The 13,517-nt window shown below is 40.6% G+C and overlaps 1 protein-coding gene across 4 annotated transcripts in view; it reads left to right on the forward strand.

Moving 5' to 3' along the window:
- Nucleotides 1-9,515: 9,515 nt before the first annotated feature.
- SH3GLB1 (SH3 domain containing GRB2 like, endophilin B1) overlaps nucleotides 9,516-13,517 on the forward strand; it is a 34,709-nt gene continuing 30,707 nt past the window's right edge. For all 4 annotated transcript variants that reach the window (XM_031034418.2, XM_006739216.3, XM_006739217.3 and 1 more), the window contains exon 1: nucleotides 9,516-9,728. In XM_031034418.2, the coding sequence (XP_030890278.1) occupies nucleotides 9,657-9,728 (72 nt within the window). In that variant the 5' untranslated portion in view covers nucleotides 9,516-9,656. The remainder of the gene's footprint in view (nucleotides 9,729-13,517) is intronic.

Consider the following 13,517-nt stretch of genomic DNA (forward strand, 5'->3'; position numbering starts at 1 on the left):
GACATCAAATACATAAAACAAGGGGATAGGAAAGTACAGTAAAAATGTAGAACTTTAGAATGCAATCAAACTTAAGTTGTTATCAACTTAAAATAGACTGCTATAGATAGAAGTTGTTATATGTAAGCCTCATGTAACAACAAAGGAAAATCCTATAGTAGATACACAAAAGATAAAGGAATCTAAGCATATCATCAAACTATGAGTAAGAGAGCAAAAGAAGAAAAAAGGAACAAAAGGGAACTACAAAACAGCCCAAAACAATTAACAAAATGTCTTAAATACATAACTATCAATAATTACTTTAAATGTAAATGGAGTAAATTCTCCAACTACAAGACATAGAATCGCTAAATGGTAAGAAAACAAGACCCATTTTTTATGCTGCCTACAAAAGACTTCCAATGTAAGGACACATACAGACTGGAAGTGAAAGGATGAAAAGGGATTCTATGCAAATGAAAACCAAAAAACAAACAAACAAACAAACTGGGATAGCTATATTTATATCAGACAAACTAGATTTTAAAATAAAGACTATAATAGGAGACAAAGGGCATTACATAATGACAAAGGGGCAATCCAACAAGAGAATTTAATATTTATAAATATTAATGCATCCAGTATATATATAGGTGCACCTAAATATATAAAGCAAATACAAATAGACCTAAAAGGAGAAACAGACAGCAATACAATATAGTTGGGGACTCTATTACCCCATTTACATCAGTGGATAGATAATCCAGACAGAAAATCAATAAGAAATATTGGCCTTAAATGACATATTAAACTGGAAGAACTTAACAGATTTATATAGAACATTCCACCCAAAAACAACAGAACACACATTCTTCTCAAGAAGACATGGAACATTCTCCAGGATGGATCATATATTAGGCCAAAAAATAAGTCTTAATAAGTTTATGAAAACTGAAATTATATCAAGTATCTTTTCTGAACACAATGGTATGAAACTAAAAATCAATTACAAAAAGAATAGTCAAAGCAATCTTGATAAGGAAGAACAAAGCTGGAGGCAATGCTGATTTCAAACTGTATTACAAAGCTATAGTAATCAAAACAATATAGTATTGTCAAAAAACAAACACATAGATCAATAGAACAGAATAGACAGCTTAGAAATAAACCCACACATATATGTTCTATTAATTTATGACAAAGAAGCCAAGAACAATGGGGAAAGGATAGTCTTTTCAATAAATGGTGATAGTAAAATTGGACAGCCACATGCAATAGAATGAAACTGGACTGCTATATTACACCACACACAAAAATTAACTCAAATGGATTAAAGACTTATATATAAGACCTGAAACCATAAAACTCCCAGAAGAAAACATAGGCAGTAAACTCCTTGACATAAACCTTGGTGATGATTTTTTTTAACCTGACACCAAAAGCAACAAAAGCAAAAATAAACAAGTGGGACTGTATCAAACTTAAAAAGCTTCTACATAGCAAGGAAAACAACAAAATGTAAAGGCAACCTACTGAATGGGAGAAAATATTTGCAAGTCATATGTCTGATAAGGGGTTAAAATCCAAAATACATAAAGAAGTCATACAATTCAATAGCAAAAAAAAAATCCAATTAAAAAGTGGGCAGAAGATCTGAGGAGACATTTTTCCAAAGAACATATTCGGATGGCCAACAGGTACGTGAAAATATGCTCAACATCATTAATCATCAGGGAAATGCAAACCAAAACCACCACTTCACACCTGTTAGAATGGCTATTTTCTTTTTTTTTTTTTTAAGATTTTATTTATTTATTTGACACAGAGAGACAGTGAGAGAGGGAACACAAGCAGGGGGAGTGGGAGAGGGAGAAACAGGCTTCCCACGGAGCAGGGAGCCCGATGCAGGGCTCGATCCCAGGACCCTGGGATCATGACCTGAGCCGAAGGCAGATGCTTAACGACTGAGCCACCCAGGCGCCCCTAGAATGGCTATTTTCAAAAGTCAGGAAATAAGTGTTGGCGAGGATATGGAGAAAAGAGAATCATTATGCACTGATGGTGCAAATGTAAATTGGTGCAGCTACCTGGAAAACAGTATGGAGATTCTCCAAAAATTAAAAAAAGAACTTTATGTGATACAGCAATTCCACTCCTGGACATTTACCTAAAAAAACTGAAAGCACTAACTCAAAAAGATTTCTGCACCCCCATATTCCTTCATTATAGTATTATTTACAAGAGCCAAGATATGGAAATAACCTAAGTGTCCATCAATGGATGAATGGATAAAGAAAATATGATATGTGGTAAATGTAAACATATACACAGTGGAGTATTATTCAGCCATAAAGAGAATAAAATCTTGCTATTTGTGAAAACATGGGTGGACTTAGTATGCTAAGTGAAATAGAGAAAGACAAATACCATATGATATCACTTATCTGTGAAATCTAAAACAACAATAATAACTACAAACCCAAGTTCACAGATACAGAGAACTGATTGGTGGTTGCCATAGGGAGCTCGGGGGAAGAAACAGGTGAAAGGGGCCAAAAGATACAAACTTCAAGTTATAAAATAAATAAGTAATGGGGATGTAATGTACAACATGGTGACTATAGTTAAAAATACTATATTGTATATTTGAAAGTTGCAAAGAGAATAGTTCTTAAAAGTTGTCACAAGAAAAAAAATTTTTGTAACTGATTCAACATAGTGAATCATTATGTTGTGCACTTGAAACTAATATAATGTGGTATGTCAATTATACCTCAATTTAAAAAAAAAGGAAGATGAAGATGAGAAATAGTTCAGCGAAAAAATTGTCAGGACTTGATCAATTGCGTGTGAGAAATAAGAGTAAATAATCACAGGGGACTCAGATTTTTAGCTTAGGTGATTTGGTGCATATAATTCAATTTACCATTACAGGAAACCCAAGAAAAAAACCAACTTTTAAGAAAAGCAAACTAGGGACACCTGGGTGGTTCAGTCGGCTAAGAGACTGCCTTCGGCTCAGGTCATGATCCCGGGATCCTGGGATGGAGCCCCATGTGGGCCCCCTGCTCACCAGGGGAGCCTGCTTTTCCCTCTCCCTCTGCCCCTACTCGTGTGCTCTTTCTCTCTCTCTCTCGCTCACTCTGTCTCTTAAATAAATAAATAAAATCTTTAAAAAAAGAAACAAAAGAAAAGCAAACTAAACAGGCTCAGCACTGGAAATACTCAATCTGTAGCTGGACATTTAGATTGGAGAGGAGGGGCCACAAAAGAACTGTATACATCTTGATTTGATTACTTCATTCATTTAACAAATTGAGAATCCACTATGTTGCCAGGAATGTAGACCATAAAACTATAAGAATGAACAAGAAATGGCTGCTGCCCTTGAGGGACCCAATCCAGTAAGAGAAAGGGAATCTGGGGCACCTGGGTGGTTCAGCCATTAAGTGTCTGCCTTTAGCTCAGGTCACGAGTCCTGAGTCCTGGGATCAAGTCCCGCATCAGGCTCCCTGCTCCACGGGAAACCTGCTTCTCCCTCTCCCTCTCTCTCTGTCTCTCATGAATAAATAAATAAATAAAATATTTTTTTAAAAAAGAGAGAAAGGGAATCTGCCTATAAGCATAGGCTAGAGACTGGGGAGCAAGTTTTCAGAGGATGATGGGTTCATTCTCAACCTAGGGCACACATTAGAATCACCTGGAGGAGCTTCTAAACATCCCAATGCCTGGTCCACACTCTGGGGGTGGGGCTGAGACATCGGTGGTTGCTTAAACTTTCCAGGTGATGCCAATGCACAGCCAAGATTAAGCGAGCAGTTCCTTGACTCAGAAGAGAACACCTGGGATACCTCTTCCTTTGAAGCATTTGGCAATAACGATGGGTGTGCAGGGTGGGTGGAAAGGACAAAAGGTGGAAATATGGGAATTTGATTGAAGGAACTCCTGCCATATAGCTTGATGAGAGTTTTTTTTATAGTTTCTCTGTTAAGAAAAAGTATCAAAGGCTGAGAATAAGGACATATGAGAATAAAGCAGGCATCTTAAAGGAAGTGGCAAAGTTACACAGTAGGGTCTGCAGAAGTATGAGGAGGAGTTCATTAGGAAGAAGTAAAAGCACTTCTAAGCAATTATAAAGGTTCAATGGAAATGGGCAATCATGCATTGGTAGTAGCATCCATCTACAAGGTTGTGTCATTTTCCCTAAAAATGCTTGGCAGTTTGAGAGCATGAACAGAGAAAACATTCATTTGGGAATGTAGGTTGATGGGTCAGAAGGATAGAGGGAACTGAGAGTGCTGGTGAGAGTTAAAAATCGGAAGAACAATAATGAGGCATGGGCCTGCAGGCTTTGATGATAGTAAGAACACACTAAATGAGCAAAGGAATGAGAGAGATCAAATGAGGGAATTTTGGTCAAAATGAGATTTCTAAATTTAAAATATCAAGACAGCAGAGTACAGGGTGAGTTATGGCAACAGAATCTTAATTGGTCTTCCTATCTGTCTTTGCCCTTCCCCAGTTCATTATCCACACTACCCAAAAATGTTCTAAATTAAAAGTCTGATCATCTCTCCTCACCCTCAAACTTCAATCTTCCAGATGAAATCAATCAAAAGCCAGCCACAAGTCTTAATTATCACCTCTATTATCCTGTTAGCTAATACCCGGTTCCTCTCACTCTCCCCCATCTTTTTCTTAATTTTTTTTAAGATTTATTTATTTATTTAAGAGAGAGAGCGCACATGGAAGTGGAAGGGGGTGGGGCAGAGAGAGAGAGAATTCCAAGCAAACTCCCCGCTGAGCGCGGAGCCTGACACAGGGCAGGGCTTGATCTCACGACCCTGAGATCATGACCTGAGCCAGAACCGTGAATCTCATGCTCAACCAACTGAGCCACCCAGGTGCCCCTCTTGCCCAATCTTACATACAAACTTGTATAACGTTTTCACATTGTGTTTTACTTTACAAATCTGTTTCCCCCACTAGATTATGAGTTCCTTGAAAGTTGGAACCAAGTTTTAATCATCTTTTAATCCATATTTCAACAGCCTTCCTGATATATTCGACTCTGGCATTTCTTGTTTACTTACCTGTAATGATGGTTTCTTTGGGGAAATTCTTTCTTTCCCTTTTCAAATTTTTATTTAAAGTCTAGTTAGGTAATATATAGTGTAATATTGGTTTCAGGAATAGAATTTAGTGATTCATCACTTACATATAAAACCCAGTGTTCATCATAACAAGTGCCCTCCTTAATCCCCATTACCCATTTAGCCCATCCTCCACCCACCTCCCTCCGTCAACCCTCAGTTTGTTCTCCATCATTAAGAGACTCTTGTGGTTTGCTTCCCACTTTTTTTTTCTTCCCATATGTTCATCTGTTTTGTTTCTTAAATTCCACATATGGTATTTGTCTTTCTCTGACTGACTTACTTAGCTTAGCTTAATACACTCTAGCTCTACCCACATCACTGCAAATGGCAAGATTTCATTCTTTTTTTTTTTTAAGATTTTATTTATTTGACACAGAGAGACAGTGAGAGAGGGAACACAAGCAGGGGGAATGGGAGAGGGAGAAGCAGGCTTCCCATGGAGCAGGGAGCCCGATGCGGGGCTCGATCCCAGGATCCTGGGATCATGACCTGAGCCGAAGGCAGACACTTAACGACTGAGCCACCCAGGTGTCCCAAGATTTCATTCTTTATGAAGGCTGCCTAATATTCCACTGTCTGTATATGTGTATATATATATATATATATCTCACATCTTCTTCATCCATTCATTAGTCAGTGGAACATCTGGGCTCTTCCTACAGTTTAGTTATTATTGATAATGCTGCTATAAACATCAGGGTGGGGGCACCTCGGTGGCTCAGCTGGTTGGGCAACCAGCTCTTGGTTTCAGCTCAGGTCATGATCTCAGGGTTATGAGACCGAGCCCTGCATCAGGCTCAGTGTGGAGTCTGCTTGTCCCTCTCCCTCCCCTTCTGCCCTTAGCACTGGTGCGCCATGCTCGCTCTCTCTCTCTCTCTCTCTCCCGCCCTCAAATAAATAAAATCTTCCCAAATATTCAGGGTGCATGTACCCCTTTGAATCTGTAGTTTTGAATCCTTTGGATAAATACCTAGTAGTGCAGTTGCTGGGTCATAGGGTTGTTTTATTTTTAACTTTTTGAGGAACCTCCATACTATTTTCCAGACTTGCTGCACCAGTTTGCATTCCCACCAACAGTATAAGAGGGTGGGGAAAACTCTTTAGGCTACTTGCCCATTTTTGTGGAGGTTTATTTAGTTAAAACTGGATTGATAATATCATCTATAAATACACTTAACCAGCCACACTGTTTTATGTTACCATATGCTGATGCAAATAATTAAAGGAAATTACTAATTTCAACTCTTGAAGTTGTGAAATTCCCATTCTTCCCTTAGGATACCTCATTTACTATCTGTGACATGTGTCTAAATGTTAAAGTGCAAAGTAAGGACACCAGGGTCAATCCATACTTTTGAAAAAATTAATGAAACAAATTTTTCCTATTTGTTAGATAAAATACAAGCCAAACTTATAATATTTTTTCTGCACTCCAGTGGGTCATATTGCATACCCCAATGAAGTACATATTCCACCACTTTAGATGTCATTGGTCTAGACATGAGGTAATGAACACCTTGTCAGCCATCAGCAAAAAAAACAAAAAAAAATTAAAATGCATATCATACTACCTACAAAACCATTTTTATAAAGGTTTTATTTTTTTTAAGCTAAAAATTTGGGGGAAGATTTCAGGTATTCAGCACTTTGTATGATCTTAAAAATATTGCTTTCATAATACTTTGTATTGGAATAAGAAGTTAGTATAGGGGACAGAAAAAGAAAGCATTAAAAGGTGATCTAGAACGCTTACAGGAAGACCAAACCTCCAAATTAGAATTCAGGTTACTAGGTACAGGCTGGAAATGAACATTTAAAAGCACTCTGGATTCCTCCTTGGCATTTCATCACACTTTACTTATTCAACTTCTGTCTTACCAGATTAGTTATAAAATCCCATGAGAGCAAGGGCTGTTCTGTCTTGTTGCCTGCCAGCCACAAGAATATTACCATGTGGCACACAGTAGATGTCCAAAAAATATTTACTGAATGAATGCATGAAAGAATGAAGTGGTATAACTGAAGTCATGATTAAGAAACTAATCAAAGAAAAGAGAACTAAAAAGGGCGCCTGGGTGGCTCAGTTGGTTAAGCGACTGCCTTCAGCTCAGGTCATGATCCCAGGGTCCTGGGATCGAGTCCCACATCGGGCTCCCTGCTCGGTGGGAAGCCTGCTTCTCCCTCTCCCACTCCCCCTGCTTGTGTTCCCTCTCTCGCTGTGTCTCTCTCTGTCAAATAAATAAATAAAATCTTTAAAAAAAAAAAAGAAAAGAGAACTAAAAAAAAGTGCTAAACATTGAACTTAAGGAATACCTACAGTAAAACCATCAGAAGTGCCAGCAGAATAGAATGGACAAGTCCAGGAGGTAGAGGGCAAACCAGGAAATAATAAGGGCCTATAAAGGTGTGCATCATTGGGAAGGTGGAGAATAGAGTCCTGTGGAAGTCTGAGAAAAAGCCAATGAGTTTATCAAGAAGATAACTGGCAACCTCAAGAATGCTATTTAGGTGTAGTTATAGCAATGGAAGTCAACTGCATTGAAACAGGCAGGAAATGGATAGTAAGAGAATAGAGGCAATACACGAGTCTTATGATTTTGTCAGTGAAACAAGAGAAACAGTATTATAGCTCTAAAGGACTCAACAAGTTAGAAGTTTTTTTTTTTTTTTTCAAGTTAGGAAGATCTACATGTTTGAGGAAGAGGATTCAGAGTTTTTTCTATTAATGGTGGGCACAGTTTTGTGATCCTAAAATGGAATGAACATAGATTACAGCAAATATACTTATTGTGAAGACAGATGTCCAGAAAGAGAGAAAGTGCTTTTCCACATAAAAATCTAAAATGGACAATAAAAAAAAAATAAATAAAAAATAAAATGGACAATAAATGAAAAACAAGATTCCTGATTACATATTTCCTTTTTTCATATTTCTGGGAAAACAGGTTGAGATGAAAGATACACGGAGTAGTTTTGGTCTTGGAGACTCATTCTTTTGGAGTTACCTTAGAAAGAAGTGGTTGTTTCTGTCACCACCACAAAAAAATAAAAGAACACAAACATTTATACATATCTGCTATTCTTTTTGTCTTTAGGAACGAATCTGTCAGCCTTTAACAACAGCTACTGCTTCTGTGACCGCTTCAGTAAAACATTAAAGCACAAACATGAGCTCATTTCATTGCCTGCTGGGCCTGCATTTTCCCAGCCCTAATGTAACGAAAGGACAGTGACAAAAAATAACATGGAATGTTTTCTTATTCTTGAAATACTGTCTCTCCCTCTGTGCTATCTCCTGTTTTAACGTAATTCAAACATAGGTTGGCATCATGAAAGATGCTTAGGAAGTTACTTGGAATCATGGGCTCTTGAACAGATTTCACATCATATTCTCATTTATTAAAATTCCCCAGGCTGAATGTTAAGGGTTAAGAGTTATTCTATCTCACTCACCATTTTATACTTCTTTGCGTCCTCCACCTGGCACTTTGTGTCCCCCGTCACCGCACTTTGCACACAGTAGGCATCTCATGTTCCTCCTGTAATCCAGCGTGGGCCTGCTGCCTTAAAACAGTCACAAAGTCCCTTCAGCAGCAAATAGTTAACAGAGCTTGAGGTGGGGGTGGAGATGTCCCCGAAAGTTGTCAAGTAACCGAACTGAGAGCTCCTTGAGGCCAGGGACAGTCTTGTTCAGCATGGTATCTCAGCACCTGATTCAGTCCTGGTACACAGAAGATTCTCAGTAATGCTGAATGAACAACAGACTCGGTGGGACTATAAGTTCAACCCTATTCTAATAGCAAACGTTCGCCGAGTGCCACCAGGCGTCCGGGATAAGCGGGGCGCTTGTGCTACAAGATGACAGGGAGCTGTTGGTTCTAATTTCACAGATAGTGTAATTCTATACTACAATTTTCAAATTTTCTCTTAAAACAAAAAGGGGAATTTGGGTTGTCTCTGCTTTTAGTTTTCAGGGGCTTAAATGCAAACCTACAGCAGCTCTACGACCCCGAGACTCCCTTCTCGGGGGTAACGTGACCCTCCCTACTGGGCGGCTGGCCGAGCTTCCGGCGCGCCCAGCGACTGCGCCGCGGCGATCCAGAAGGGGTCGCTGTTCCCGCGATAACCTATGAAAAGGCTCCACCCCGCGGCCCGCGCCGGCTTCCTCCGTCCGAAACCCCACCCCACACGGCGGATTACCAGTCGGTCAGTGTCCGACACGCCCACCGCGGCTAGTGCCGACGCTAACGCCCCACTCCCGGCGGAGCAGGCCCTGCGTCTCGGCCGCTGCCGCCGCCGCCGCCGCCGCGGCGCGCGGCCCGCCCCGAAGCGCTCGTTCTCTCCCTTCGCCCCACCCTCTCGCTTCCCCTTCACGGAAACGACAGCTGCGGCGGCGGAGCTGGCGCCGCCTCCCTCCACCTACCACGTCTGCCCCCGCCACTCTCGCCAGGCGCCCCAGCCCGGCCGCGGCGCCTCCCCGCTAGGTCAGCGGGCAGCTCCGCCCGGCTGCCGCCCAGGATGAACATCATGGACTTCAATGTGAAGAAGCTGGCGGCCGACGCGGGAACCTTCCTCAGTCGTGCAGTGCAGGTACCGCGGTAGGGCGTGGGGGGGAGGGCCGGCGGCGCCCGAGAGGGCCAGGGAGGGGCCGCCCGAGGCGGCGGTGCTCTCCGCACCCGGCTTCACCGACTGGCTGGCAGGCCTGCGGCCGGAGGCCTGGCTGATGGGCGCGGCCTGGTGCCCCTCCGGGTCCGGCGGCCGTTTTCTTCCCACCTCCAGTTCAACCGCCGCTTCCCCGGAAGCGAGGCGGGGTGGGGACGCTGCCGGGAGCTTCCCTGGCCCCTGAAGGACATTTCGAGTTCGGCCGCGGGCCGAGACACAGCACCGCCCGCCTTTCTGGCCCCACGACGACGGTGCTGGTGTGGCCGCCCTCCTGGGGCGGGCGAGGGCCCTGCGAGTCCCGCGCGGTAACCGAGACACAGACCTTTCTTGCACCACCCCCACCCTTTCCTTTCGTCTCCCTCACTCTCCCCGCGGAGTCCAAGAAGGAAGTTTCTTTTTCCTGCCCCTGAACCCAAAGAGCTGCCAACACAGTTCCTTCCAGCCCTCTCTCTCTCTCTCTCTCTCTCCCTGAAAGGACGGTCGCTGGGCTTAGGCAGTCCGCGGTGAAATGGAGATCACCAGTTGGCGTCCTTACTCCGCCAAGGCCTTGGGAAGCCTGGAGTTTGGGGGTTCCCACTCATGCTCAAAATGGGAAGCACCGGCAGTAGGGCTTGGAGAGGGGGGAGGGGGAGACTCGTGTTTTGCCTGTTGTCAGAGTTTTGTGTTTCAAATACACTTTAAGGGGGAAATGTAGCTCTCTCGCGGCATTCCACAAAGAAGTATCAGTCTAGGGAACTTGGACAGTTTTCCACAGTCATCACCCACATTATGCCAACTCAGTTAAAGCTATGAGCAGATGTAAATTTCACCACAACAAGAGTTATAAACAATCTGGTGTTAATGGCATAGTCACAGTAGCAACAACATTCTCTTTTGTAAAGAGAAAACAAAAATAGTTTTCTAATATGCATACCAAACTGATACTGAAATGTAAATCAGTTGTCCTGCCTTTACTACTATACTTGTCTCCTTTACCGCAATTTTATTGGTATAGTTGATCTTACATTGCACTGCTCTTGGCAAAAGAATGGTAGAACTAGAGCAAGGTAATAGCTGCCTATATTGTGAAAAAACCGTCAAACGTTTGCAAGGCATTTGACAGATTACCTACTATCCTTTCTGTAATTCTGCCAGATAGATATTATTAACTCCTTTTATATATAAGGAAGTAGCCTTAGAGAGGTTAAGAAACTTGATTAACTTGCATGGCTAGTAAATAGCCAAGTGCTGTCTGATCTACTACTCATTGCAAGCTGCTTCTCTCTTCCAGGGTAGGCATTGTAGATATAAAATAAAAGAATGTTACAGGCTAGAGAGACCTTAAAGATCATCTAGTACTACAGTCTGAGCATTTCAATAATACTTAAGCAGATAGCACTTATGGCATGGGAAATTCCTTCTAGGTCTTGATTCTCAGTTCCATAATCTGCATAGTGAGTAATAAGCTAGCTGCCTTAACCCTCATCTCCCTATTCTCCATGAAAATATAAGCTATATTGTAAAGACATTGAGCTGTATGGTTAAAATAATTTCTTGATTTAAATTAACCTACTTTTAATAGCTCAAAGATGGGGAGCAAGAAGAATGAGTGCTTGAAGGTCTGAAATGAATTTGATTTGTGAGACTTAAAGTTAACTGAAAAGAGGCCTTTGGTGTTTTATTGCTGATTCCCAATGATTTTGTTTGCTGAGTGGAGATTTGACATTATAATGACACTTTTAAAGACAGGTATGTTTTCAGGTACATAATCCACGGTGCTTAAATAGGACAGACACATGTACTAGAATTTGATTTAAATTGTCAATAGACTTGATATAAAAAATCTAGCAAAGTTCTCAAAAGAGTACCCTAGATGAATTTTAATTACTCATTGTTTCAGATTCTTTAGTTTTTAAAGTCTGTCCTAATCTCTTGAGCTATCAAATAATTTTCAGTATTAAATACTTTCATGCCTACTCCGTGTCTGCCTTACACTGTTTTGGACACTGGTGATACAGCAGTGAATAAATTAACAAAACATCTGCCCTCCTGGAGCTTATAATCTAACAGTAAATATATCAGGTGATGGAGAAAAAGGCCGGAGGTAATAAGTAAATGGCGGGGGTGGCAGTTTTTGCCATGTTGTATAGACATAATGATCATGGCAAGCCTTTCCAATAGGATCAAATTCCAAAAGACCTCAAGGAAGTGATAGTTCCAGTTTTTTGGAGGAAAAGCAATTTAGGCAGAAGGAACAAGTGCAAAGACTGAGGTTCTGGGGTACTAAGGACATCAGTTAGGGAGCTGTAGCCATAGGATAGGCAAAAAGTGATATAACTTAGGTGAAAGTGATAGCAGGGAAGGTTCAGAATCTATTCAGTATTGCTTCCCAGATTGGCTCTAGGGTAGGAAGGAGGAAAGATGAGTTACGGATGGCTATAAGGTTTTGGCTTGAGCCATTTACTGAAGAAGGGAAAAATTTCAGGAGGAACAGACTTCAGTATGTCTTTTTATATTAAGTCTGTATCTGTTAGAAATAGATTCCGAAATATTTATGTATAAACTATATCATGTCTGAGGATTGCTTTAAAATATTCCAGAAGAGAGAAAAGGGGAGTAGTTGAAACATTGACGGAATGTTGACAGTTACGAAGCTGAGTTTCATTATACTATCATACTTTTGAATGTTTTGACATTTTGCACAGTACTGTTTTTTTTTTTTTTCATTATGTAAGGAAAAAAAATAATTCCAAAATGTAACACGTGAAATTTGGAATGTTGTTTGGTAATTTTCAACAAAAACATTGCTTTGTCATTTTAGTATTTAGTCAATAACTGAATTCCCAGGCTAAATTGCGTTGACATCAGTATAGTGTCAAGTGCCAAGTTTCATGCTGAGAATAGGGTAAGAACTATGCCAGTTACTCATTATAAGCAATAAGAACAGTAGGAATGGAATTTAGCTTTCACATTTCTAAATAATAATTTCTATTCAAATCAAATTATACCTTAAGGAATAGACCATTCTTTGGGTGGCCAACTGCCATATCTTTTTTCATTTTACTTAAAAATTTTTATGTTATTATGTTAACAAGTAAACACTCCCTGTTTTAAAAAAGAAAAACTATTAAACATACAAATGGGTTTCATCACTCTATTCTCACTCATAAAATCTGTTTATATGCCCTACAACTTTGAAAGAATGTTGAGGTAAAAATATATGATGAATAGATATATTCATTCCTTAACAGTCTGTTTGGGTGCTTTTATTATTCTTAACTCCCTCAAAATAATAGAATACAAAAGCATCAGGTAATTTGCCCTCCATAAATTGTTACTTTAATACTGTCTTAAAAGACATTTATTCTTGGGGCGCCTGGGTGGCTCAGTCGTTAAGCGTCTGCCTTCGGCTCAGGTCATGATCCCAGGGTCCTGGGTTTGAGCCCCACATCGGGCTCCCTGCTCAGCAGGAAGCCTGCTTCTCCCTCTCCCACTCCCCCTGCTTGTGTTCCCTCTCTCGCTGTGTCTCTGTCAAATAAATAAATAAAATCTTTAAAAAAAAAAAAAAGACATTATAGTATCTGTCTTTTTGGTCTAGACTCCTTAGTTGAGCATTACATACCCCTTTCCAGCCTTGTCTTTTCTCTCACTCACTGTATTGCTATCAAATTATTTTTTAATTTCCAAAATACCTTGTACTTTTCTAACTGTAGACTTTTTGTTCATACAGTTAAACTC

Source organism: Leptonychotes weddellii, chromosome 4, assembly GCF_054177405.1.
Source record: "Leptonychotes weddellii isolate Sample4059 chromosome 4, ASM5417740v2, whole genome shotgun sequence".
Classification (NCBI taxonomy): domain Eukaryota; kingdom Metazoa; phylum Chordata; class Mammalia; order Carnivora; family Phocidae; genus Leptonychotes; species Leptonychotes weddellii.